At 41.2% G+C, this 12594-nt stretch overlaps 1 protein-coding gene across 1 annotated transcript in view; it reads right to left on the bottom strand.

Annotated features, from left to right (window-relative positions):
• Positions 1–8471, bottom strand: part of LOC149222658 (F-box protein SKIP1-like) — a 106295-nt gene extending 97824 nt beyond the window's left edge. Inside the window, exon 1 of the mRNA XM_089385547.1 lies at positions 7876–8471. Within this exon, the coding sequence (XP_089241673.1) occupies positions 7876–8324 (449 nt within the window). The 5' untranslated portion in view covers positions 8325–8471. The remainder of the gene's footprint in view (positions 1–7875) is intronic.
• Positions 8472–12594: the final 4123 nt, after the last annotated feature.

Here is a 12594-nt window from a genome sequence, read left to right as displayed (position 1 = left end):
GCCAAGTCCACCTGGACCCCCACCATTGTTTCTCTCAGCATTTTCAGTTTCCTTAATTGTAGCACAACTTACTATTTTTAGCAGTTTTTCGGGTCCTGAACTTCCGGAGTCGTTTTGAGGCCCTAAACAACTTTTTTGGGAAATTTGGGGGCAACATGGGTCCATAGACGACCAATGTTGCCCTTCCCAAAGTGGTAGTGCTCGGATAGATCTTTCTAATAAGCTATTGTACGCGTTAAACGGAGATCGTATGCCAAAGTTACGACCCCGGGAAGTTGATGTACCAATTTACCCAAACAGGGCCCACAGTTTGGCGTTTCATCTTCTAGGGTTAGGTTTTGGAATGTTAAGGGTTTTCCATTGTTTCTCAACAATAAATAGGCCTTCGAGCCTCATTGTAACACAGTTCAGAGGCATGTAGCCACCACATCTCTTCTCAGAGATAAACTACCATCGCCCTAGCTGGTTTATTTCCATCACTGTTTGTAAGCATATTTCAGTATTTTATATTAATGAAATGAAGTATTATTTCCGCTGCATATCTGTGTTATGGTTATCTCTGTAATTTGTTGCGTTCCTGTTTAAGTCCAGATCAGTGGTATCAGAGCGGTTTGCTTTTTCTCTGTTTTTCTTTGCATGTCCCCAACGAGGTCGGGATATAAGGAGTTAGGGCTTGAACCGGTCGAACCTTTGCAAGACCAGCCTCGCAAATCCCAACGGCCCCCCATGGCGGATGAGAAGAAAGACGAGGGAGCAGGAGATCCTATCAAAATCTTGCTTGAAGAAGCCCTTGAGCGACAACGGAATGCGATGATGGACAGCTTTGCCCAGATCCTTCAGCGGCTAGCCAGAGGTGACGCATCGGCTTCTAGCAGCTACTCTGGAAACGCCATGCCCTTTAAGGTACACGTTAATTTTGAAATCCCCATATTCGAGGGTCAGATAGATGCAGATGTCGTAGATAAATGGTTAAATCTGCTAGAGGGTTATTTTTCTGTTCATGAATTTTCGAGTCAGGAAAAGATTGTTTTCGCTCTTCTCAAAGCAGCTCCCCACGTCAAGGACTGGTGGGAAACCTACTGCGAGCAAAAGGATGAAAGTACCGGCTCACTATTTTCAGCCGCACCCACCTGGAATTCATTCCGGGATGCCATCAAGGAGCAGTACTACCCTGTCGGAAGCCATGAGGATGAATACATAAAGTGGACCATGCTGCAGCAGGGAAGGGACCAAGACGTGCCGGAGTTCACCAATCTTTTCCATACCCTTCGAACAAAGTTGGGTATCAAGGATTCGGAGCAGCATTTGATACTCAAATAGCGTGGTTGCCTGCACAAGTACATCCAGGAAGAAATACAATTCCTGAACATCTCCTCCCTCGACACAACATACCGATATGCCGTCAAGGTCGAGCAGAAGTTTAAACAAAAGAAGCGAGATTTTGGATCTGCGAATCCAAAGCAAGGGAAAGGTGCCCCTAAACCACAGAACAAAGGACAAAGCCAAGGCGGGGCAGCCCAAGACAACTCGCTGAAGCTGCAAGCAAAGAACAGCGTCGCAAAGCCGAAAAAGGACACGGGAAAATGGTGTGAGTTCCATAAGAGCTCCACTCACAACACAAGTAAGTGTCGGGCCAAGCAGTCACTGGTGGTTGAGCTAAATGTTTCAGAATCAGATGTATGTTCCAACTCTGACTCAGAACCCGACAAGGAGAATGACAAAGGGAAGCAGATCATTGATGCGGATCCCAACGCCACTATTGCTACCGCCAAGATCTAGAAAAATGAACCCGAAGATCCAGAGGAGGAGGAGCGTCTCTTCCACTCCCAGATGTGGGTAAAGGGCTCCCCGCTACAGTTCATTGTCGATAGCGAGAGCCAAAAGAACCTCATTTCAGCAGAGGTCGTGAAGCGGTTGGGCTTACCGACCACAGCACATCCACAACCATACACCATCGGGTGGCTTCACCAAGGACGGGATCTTCGCGTAAGCCAGCAATGTCGCCTTCCATACAACATCAGGCCCTTCACGGATGAGGTATTGTGTGACATTGCTCCCCTTGAAGTTTGTGATGTATTATTAGGACAACCATACTTGTGGAAGCGACATGCTGTGTATGAATCAAGGCCCCATGCTGTTATTATTACATTAGGAAATAAGTTGTACAGGATACGAGAGGTAGCACCGCCTACCGCCATCTCTTTGATTACTGCAAAACAATGCAGTAAGCTCAGAAGACGGTGGCCACGGCCTCCAGACAGGGCCCCTCCGCATGACAACTACAGATGGACAAGGTCGTGGAGGAGTACGAGGACATCTTCACCTCCCCCGCAGGGGTTTCTCTGCACTGTCAGGTCAAGCACTCCATCGATCTGACCCCAGGTGCGCCGCTACCCAATGGACCAATTTATCGGCGCTCCGTTCTGGAGAACGATGAAATCAAGAGGCAGATGCAGGAGCTCCTGCAGAAAGGTCACATCCGTCCGAGTTCATCGCCTTGTGGGAGCCCGATCGTGTTGGTACAGAAGAAGGATGGGACTTGGAGACTCTGTATTGACTATCGAGCACTGAACAAGATCACTATCCGTAATAGGTACCCGATCCCGAGGATTGATGACCTCCTGGACTAACTAAAGGGGGCAAAATATTTCAGCAAGATCGATCTGAAGTCAGGATATCACCAAGTACCAATCGAACCCTCTGATGTGTGGAAGACTGCCTTTAAAGCCAAGGAGGGCCTTTTCGAATGGTTGGTTATGCCTTTCGGATTGACGAATGCTCCTGCAACCTTCATGAAGCTAATGGATGACATCTTATGACCATTCACCAACTCATTTGTAGTGGTATACTTGGATGACATTCTGATCTTCAGCCAAAGTTGGGAAGAGCACTACCACCACATCCGACAGGTTCTCCAAACACTGTGGCAACACAAGCTATGTAGCCAATTTGGAGAAATGCACTTTTGGCATGACCCAAGTTCAGTATCAGGGATACATTATTGATGAACAGGGGGTGCATGTGGATCCAGCCAAGATCCAAGTCATTCGGGATTGGCCATCTCCAACCACTCTGACAGAGCTCCGCAGCTTTCTAGGTCTTGCCAACTTCTACCGCAGGTTCGTGTTGGGTTTTTCTCATATCACTTGGCCCTTAAGTCAAGTCACCAAGGGAGGAGCGAAAGCAAAATTCTTTTGGTCTGAATCTCAACAGAAGGCATTCATAGAGTTGAAAGATCGCCTCTACACGGCACCAGTGCTCGCGTTACCAGATTTACAACAACCATTTGAGGTCGAGACAGATGCCTCTGACTATGCTATTGGGGAAGTCCTTACTCAACACGGGCATCCAGTGGCATATCATAGTGAAACACTTTCAGACACAATTCGGAAGTATCCCACTTATGATAAAGAGATGTATTCCATTGTGCAGGCCTGCCGACAATGGAAGCATTACATTTTGGGGAAGGAAACGGTCATCCACACAGACCACCGACCCCTGCAGTTCATACAGACCCAAGGGAAATTGCAGAATTATCGCCATCAGAAGTGGTCTACATACCTACAACAGTTCCATTTGAATATCAAGTATAAGAAGGGCAGCACCAATAATGTTGCAGATTACCTCAATCGACCACCGATCATGGCATTAACCACCGTGCTCAACTCTTGTGGGCACGAGACTTCTCAAATGGGGACAGTCGGTTCCTTAGTACATTTTGGTCCAGTCTCTGGTCAATGCTGGACACCAAACTCACTAAATTCCACAGCCTTCCATCCTCAAAATGATGGCTAGACAGAGATTGTCAATAGGATGATTGTGCACATTCTGCGCATGTACAACTCAAAGCATCCACGCACATGGGACGAGAGCCTCCCCTATGTTCAGCACAGCTACAACCGAGCTCTTCACAGCTCGACTGGCCACAACCATTTTGAGGTGGGCTTGGGATTCCAGCCACTATGCCCCATTGATGTGGCCATACCACTTGCAACTACTCAAATAGATTCGACTCATGTCCAGTCCGAAACAGATAAGGCAACCAGCTTCATTGAGCACATCCAACATATTCGCCAGTAGGTCCACGACATTCTGGAGAAATCAAATGCCAAGTACAAGCAGCGACATGATCAACATCGGATGCCACACAAGTTTCATGTGGGCGACAAAGTCTGGTTGCATTTGCAAAAAGAACGCCTTACTGGAGCCTATCGGAAACTGAGACCACTCCAATATGGTCCTTACACCATTACTAAGGCTGTGGGAGACAATGCATTTGAGCTCAGCATTCCCCTGTTCCTTGCCCTGCACCCAGTGTTCAATGTGGACCGTCCTCGGCCATACTTTCCACCATTGCTAAACACATCCGACATTGTAGAACAGCTCACACCCACATAATTAAATCCAGATTGCATGGAACAAGCTGCAACTGATCGGATCATGGACACACAGATCAAGAACACTCGCCAACAGAATATCCAACTGTATCGAGTTGTCAAAGCAGGCCAACTCCTTCACCAGGGTAAGTGGCTCGCCAGGGACCAAGTTCAGCAAAAGTTTCCTCATCTCATGGAGGAACTCAACGCAATGGGGACCATTGCTTCCTAAGGGGGGAGGAATGATCCAAGTGGATATTGGTGGCCACCTACCAAGACCACCTGGACCCCCACCATTGTTTCTCTCAGCATTTTCAGTTTCCTTAATTGTAGCACAACTTACTATTTTTAGCAGTTTTTCGGGTCCTGAACTTCCGGAGCCGTTTTGAGGCCCTAAATGACGTTTGTTGGGAGATCTGGGGGCAACATGGGTCCATAGACGACCAATGTTGCCCTTCCCAAAGTGGTAGTGCTCGGATAGATCTTTCTAACGAGCTATTGTACGCGTTAAATGGAGATCGTATGCCAAAGTTACGACCCCGGGAATTTGATGTACCAATTTACCCAAACAGGGCCCACAGTTTGGTGTTTCATCTTCTAGGGTTAGGTTTTGGAATGTTAAGGGTTTTCCATTGTTTCTCAACAATAAATAGGCCTTCGAACCTCATTGTAACACAGTTCAGAGGCATGTAGCCACCACATCTCTTCTCAGAGATAAGATACCATCGGCCTAGCTGGTTTATTTCCATTACTGTTTATAAGCATATTTCGATGTTTTATATTAATGAAATGAAGTATTATTTCCGTTGCATATCTGTGTTATGGTTATCTCTGTAATTTGTTGTGTTCCTGTTTAAGTCCGGATCAGGAAGCGTTCTAATTGGCAAAAACACAACGAAACCCAACCAATCACCGTCAATCCTTCTTTGAACGCATATGGCCGAAACCCAAAAGGAGATAAACCCTAGTTCATAACATATCGGGTCCGCCAGAAATGTTAACCCACGCGCACATTCGAGCGCGATTACCGTCCGATCATTCAACCAACGAACGGTCTGGATGGCCGGATCTCAACAAGGTTTTAATCTCGTTGTATAAAACCTTATCGCGTTCGTTTTCGGAATTAAGGTCCGCGCTTGTTGGCACGTGATATGTGTCCGATCGCCTTTCAACGGACAATCCGATCACCTCCGGACTTTAAACTCGTTTTAATGATTTTCTCGAGTCCACTAGCCGAGGTAACTTGCTTGCAAGTTTCCACGCGATCACCGTGGATCTCCTCCCATCGGACGGCTATGATGTTTCCTCCACCATTCCTCTTCCATCGTTATTATCCGTCGATCTGGCTGATCCAACGGTTCCCGTTCTTTGTCATTTTAATTCTTTCTACGCCGTCGATCTTCCATTTTCAACGATGCGACTTAATCTCCACCGTTCTTTCGCCCTTCACTGTCTCTTTACAATCCTTTAGGAAATTGAGAAAAAGCATGTGTCCTCCACTATAGAAGATAATTCTCAATCTTCCTCTGTCTACTGTGAAAACCAATTACGCTCACTTCCAGCTAATCCCTCCATCCATTCAAAAGGGAAATCCTGATTTCTACATGCCTATACACAGGTTTTATTAGACAATTAAATACTAATCCCGTAAAGTAAATTCCGTTAGTCATTCATGCTATTCAACACATAAATTCCACAGTATTTCTCAGATTCACAATCAATGCACCATAAGGTTATTAAGACACATACAGACACAAATTCCCATATATGATATATACAAATCCACACTGTTTTGGTATTTTATAAAATATTTACAAGGGAAACAGTCACATTCGACTGTTTCAGTTCCTTTCCATAAAGTCCATCTATTTCTCTTACTAACTCCTCACTCTTGCTCTTACTATCTTCTTGCTTTCTAACCCCTAGCTAGCCCTTAGCTAACCTTTGGCTAACCTCTAGCTAACCTCTGGCTCACCTCTCGAATTATTCAAAAGATCACAATTTATACAAAAACATATTCATGAACCAATTTAGTTCAGATCCAACAATCTCTCACTCTCTCCCAAATTATCTCTCCAGCTCCACTCTTTTTCAAACAGAAACCCAAATTAATCTTTTAAATCCCTCAAGTCCTCACTCTTCCTAGGATTACTTAATTGTCTCTAAGATCTCTACATTCACGAGTCACGACATATTCTCCATTAATCAAATTACATTCCAGTCTCTTTAAAACTCAAAATAAACTTTGAAAATTAAATAAATAATTAAGGGAACCCACTCCCTTTAGTAAATGTGTGATAAGACTCTTAGGTCTTATAAACCTTGAAAAATGCTCCTGCATCACATGACCTATGAGATTCTTCCATCTTGATCTATGGTTCTATTATCTACACTGTACTGTATTTGTCATTAGCATTCCCACTTATAGTAGCAATGACTTGGAGAGTCAATATCTATGTAATACATTTTGATTTTGATGATTGAATGAGAAAATTACAGTTTATGGTTTTAATTTTTTGTGTGTTTTTCAATTTATCATCATTGATGTAGTACTAGTTGTATGTTTGATTAAATTTGTATCATCATCATGTAAATGTTTTAGTTTCTAGATTAAATCTTATATGTAATTCACTAATTTGTTATATATATATATATAAACTTAAAGTTGTTACATCATATTCTTTAAAGTCTCACTACAACATTGTAATTATTATTTTCCTTCTTCATATTGTTTTGCATAAACTTTTAAAATATGACATAAATGTATATAATTAATATAAAACTTTAGTTCTAAATCAACTAGGAGTGATGGCCACTTGCATAGATCCATCTTAACTTCGCATAGATTCATCTTAACTCTATATCTATTAAGGACCAAGATGTATCAGATTCTTGGTATGCCAATTTCAATGTTTTTCACCTACAACTACTGAAACACTGTTTAATCACACAATATACGGGAGTGACTGCCACTTGCATAGATCCATCTTAACTCTAAATCTATTAAGGACCAAGATGTATCAGGTTGTTGGTATGCCAATCTCAATGTTTTTCACCTACAACTACTGAAAGACTGTTTAATCACACAATATACAGACAACTACTTTAACACTATGTAATCACAACGAGTGGGTGAAAAGACATTGAGATTGACACCTCAGGGAATTCGATACCATTCCATGCATAACAGAGCCTATGTTGAGATAGATCCGTGCTGGGGGCAGTGGCTGCGAACTATCCTAAAACCTCGAGAGGAGGTGTTGCTGTGAACTACCCTGATACCTCCAGGGGAGCCTAACCCTCCATGACTTATTAAGAGAAAAATAATATCCCTATTCCACATTTCATATAAAACACCATATAGATCCTATAAAGTTAATTCACAGATTGGGTTGGTGCCACTTCATTATCAACTGCTATAAAGGGAGATAAAAAAGACCCGTGTTTTCTTCCTTTTCATTACGCAAGAACCAGAAAAGGATGTGGATTGGCATCATACCTTTGGGCCAAATAAGTGACCGCTTCATCAGAGCAATGTCTGATATGCAATTCTCTAAGATCCCCATGACTGTAATCGACTGCAAGCTTCACCATTTTATCCATTTTTTTCTCAAATTCTGTACTCCACCAGGAAGCAGTGTCTCTCTTCCTTGCAAAATACTTCTCGAAATCAACAATTTGCCAGAAAGACGGATCCTGGAAAGCCCTAAACCAGTCCTTGCATACTAGAGAGGCACCATTCCATCTTTCCTCCAAATCCAACCTTGAAAATATATCAATGAGAGCCTCAATTGGAATATCCTCTGCCGAATTCCCACCCTTCCCTGCCAATACTCCTCCGTCAGTAAGCAGCCCCATCTCCTTTACCAGATGATCAGTGTTGTCCATAGATTTGTCATTACCATCGGAGACCTTAGAAGATGACCCATACGTCAGTGTTGCTTCCATCTCTGTTATATTTGAATTCGGTGCTTCTTTACAAAACACCTTCGAAAGGATTAAAAAAACTGTGTACCAGCTTTCTGTGATGGTGATTTCATTTCTGTTATTAGGGGAATAAATAATCGTGGCGTGACTCCGCACGGGAACTGAAAAAATATCTCTATTTTTTTGGTGTTTATCCATGTTTTATTTTAATGTATTTTATAGTCTCTGAAAACTATAAATCATTTTGATTATTGTCTTTCCATTAACTATAAAGATTTATTTATCTAATTATTGTTTTAAGTGTGATTTTTGAAGTATTTTGTAGATTTCTGTTATGAATTTGGCAAAAAAAATTGGAATCAAATTTTGTCTGGTTTAATCTAGGTTTGTTTTTTATTACACATATAGATAGCATTTTCAAAAACCGTTTGAGGCACTTGATTTTGAAGAGTTCACAATTTATTATTTCAATGAATCTTTATGAGTTCTAGACAAATTAGACTAAAAAAATTTTCAAAAAATCACAGATGAAGAATCCAAATTAGACTTAAAAACTTTTCAAAAAATCACACATGAAAACTATTAATTATACAATTAAATAAAGTTTTTTTTAATATATTTAAATTTTATTTATTTATTTGTTAAGGTTTTTTTATATATTTAATTTTTATTTATTTATTTGTAAAAAAAATTATATATATATTTAAATTTTAATTTTCATCTTTTAACTAGGAAGAGAATTAAAATTTATTGCAAAATATTACTAAATTTAAAATAATTTAATAAATAAGTAATATGTTGTACTTGCCTTTAATACAAAAAGTAATTAATAATTTTAAATTTATATATAGTATAATGCTCAGCTTTATACTATTGAATTAAAAGAATACATATAAATTTCCTATGTGTTATTGGCCACCTAGATGGGAAACCAACGCAATAACGTAAGATTAGTTTCTTAAGATTGCAAATGTTTTTCCTAACAACTTATCCAACAAAATGAAAGGATAACTTGGACTAAAACCATTGTGCCTATGATTTCAAAATTTATAGCTCTGAACCATTTAAACTAGGACAAAAAGTATCCAATTGCTCCATAACTTTAACTCTTTACAGAGAACAACAATATGACGAGACACTAACCACGTGCATGCGTCCTTAATGGGACTTTGAGCCAGAAAGTGGAGTGAAGCTTTTGACCACCACTTATCCCCACAGTTGCCAACTCTGTGTAGGGATGAAGTTTTGATCGCCCACCAACCTGAAGCTTCTTGTGAGTTGTCGGTCTTTGCTGACCCAGACCATTGGAGCATTATCATAGGTCATCTCATGGAGCTTTGAAACCCTGGGCAATTCCACTATGAAGAGATTCCCCAAACTCCTAAGAAGGGCTTTCATATTGTGCATAGAGATTTTATGCCATGTACTTCTAAATAACGCCATCCTAACCCCATCAAGAAACCAATTGAAGTATTTTGGAACCAATTGTTATTGATTGCAATTCAAAGTAGCTCGTGAACCGTGAATTGGTTCTTATGCACCATGGAGGTAAATTCTCGTGTATTAAAGCAAGTGTGGTTCGTGGAAGAGAATTCAATAGTCGAGGTCGTGCTTGTACTCCTAACCTCACCAAGCATACTTGAATTGCTCCAATTGAGCTCTATTGCCCCACTCAAATTGCACAAATTGTTACCAAGTGCTCAACAGACAGAGTAATAAGGAGATAGATGGATCAGACCTTGACTTGCACCTTTATAATTATAACCTGTGAATGATAAGAAAATAGATGATGTTTTGGGAAGGTTGTATAAATATAGTGAGCCCAGGGGGGCATTGAAGATGTCAAAACCATCCTACAAGCATTGGAGGTCGGGGATGGCTGAGAGTTCGACCAATTGCTACACAAACATTCCACCTCCGAGATAAGCACAGTATACCCAGGAATGGGCCAATTGTTGAATGATAAGAGAGCCAATTGTTGAATGATAAGAGAGGATAAGCATTATAGACATACTTTCTCCGCATTGTTACCACCAGACACATTGTGTTTCCAAGACGAGGTGGCAAGGACTAGAAATAGGCTCAAGGGAGGGCATCGGCTCACCATGACACCACCCTCGTCCTACGTAACAAGAAACCACTATAAGTAATAATGAGGAACCATTATTTTCCTATAATGTGAACTAGCTGTGAAGTACAATGACCAAGGTTTCATGGGTGCAGGCATGATATCAAGGTGAATACAAGCGTGCCAAAGGATTAATAGCATGGCCACATGTCTGATGATTTCCTGTGGCATTGAATGCTCACTGACATTTTTCAATGCTAGGCACCCGCAGTGGTGTGGAAATTATATATATATTAAAAACAAGCAGTCTAATTTATAAACGAAATAGTCTTTTTCACTAGAATTCGGCAATACAATTTCAAGCAAGAATGTGATCTTTTGTTGTTTAAAATAGTTTTCTGAATGCATAAATGGATTCAACACCCTAAAAAACCCCTCGGGTACTCGAATCCTACAAATTGAACAATTTAATCTTAAAATTAAACAACTGAACCGTGAATTGGTTCTTATGTACCATGGAGGGAAATTCTCCTGTATTAGAGCAAGTGTGGTTCGTGGAAGAGTATTCAATAGCCGAGGTCGTGCTTGTACTCCTAACCTCACCAAGCGTACTTGAATTGCTCCAATTGAGCTCTGTCACCCCACTCAAATTGCACAAATTGTTACTTAAGTGCTCAACATACAGAGTAATAAGGAGATAGATGGATCAGACCTTGACTTGCACCTTTGTAATTGTAACCTGTGAATGATAAGAAAATAGAGGATGTTTTGGGAAGGTTGTATAAATATAGTGAGCGCGGGGGGCCATTGAAGATGTCAAAACCATCCTACAAGCATTAGAGGTCGGGGATGGCTGAGAGTTCGACCAATTGCTACACAAACATTCCACCTCTGAGATAAGCATAGTATACCCAGGAATGGGTCAATTGTTGAATGATAAGAGAGGATAAGCATTAGAGACATACTTTCCCCACATTGTTACCACCAGACACATTGTATTTCCGAGACGAGGTGGCAAGGACTAGAAATAGACTCAAGGGAGGGCATCGGCTCACCATGATGCCACCCTCATACTACGTAACAAGAAAACATTATAAGTAATAATGAGGAACCATTATTTTCCCGTAATGTGAACTAGCTGTGAAGTACAATGACCAAGGTTTCACAGGTGCAAGCATCATATCAAGGTGAATACAAGTGTGCCAGAGGATTAACAGCATGGCCAGATGTCTGATGATTTCCTGTGGCATTGAATGTTCACCGACATTTGTCAGCGCTAGGCACCCGCAGTGGTGGGGAAATTATATATATATATATATAATAAGCAGTCTAATTTATAAACGAAATAGTCTTTTCACCAGAATTCGGCAATACAATTTCAAGCAATAATGTGACTTTTTGTTGTTTAAAATAGTTTTTTGAATGCATAAATGGATTCAACACCCTAAAAAACCCCCCGGGTACTCGAACCTACAAATTAAACAATTCAACCTAGAGTTTCTTAAAATTAAACAACTGAACTGTGAATTGGTTCTTATGTACCATGGAAGGAAATTCTCCTGTATTACAGCAAGTGTGGTTCCTGGAAGAGTATTCAATAGTCGAGGTCGTGCTTGTACTCCTAACCTCACCAAGCATACTTGAATTGCTCTAATTGAGCTCTGTCGCCCCACTCAAATTGCACAAATTGTTACCTGAGTGCTCAACAGACATAGTAATAAGGAGATAGATGGATCAGACCTTGACTTGCACCTCTGTAATTATAACCTGTGAATGATAAGAAAATAGAGGATGTTTTGGGAAGGATGTATAAATATAGTGAGCCTAGGGGGCCATTGAAGATGTCAAAACCATCCTACAAGCATTGGAGGTCGGGGATGGCTGAGAGTTCGACCAATTGCTACACAAACATTCCACCTCCGAGATAAGCACAGTATACCCAGGAATGGGCTAATTGTTGAATGATAAGAGAGGATAAGCATTAGAGACATACTTTCTCCACATTGTTACCACCAGACACATTGTATTTCCGAGACGAGGTGGCAAGGACTAGAAATAGACCCAAGGGAGGGCATCGACTCACCATGATGCCACCCTCGTCCTACGTAATAAGAAACCACTATAAGTAATAATGAGGAACCATTATTTTCCCGTAATGTGAACTAGCTGTGAAGTACAATGACCAAGGTTTTACAGGTGCAGACATCATATCAAGGTGAATAC

Source organism: Pinus tabuliformis, chromosome Q, assembly GCF_031772625.1.
Source record: "Pinus tabuliformis cultivar Carrire ecotype Pingquan chromosome Q, CPIR1, whole genome shotgun sequence".
NCBI classification, from domain to species: domain Eukaryota; kingdom Viridiplantae; phylum Streptophyta; class Pinopsida; order Pinales; family Pinaceae; genus Pinus; species Pinus tabuliformis.
This window is presented reverse-complemented; position numbering and strand designations above follow the sequence as displayed.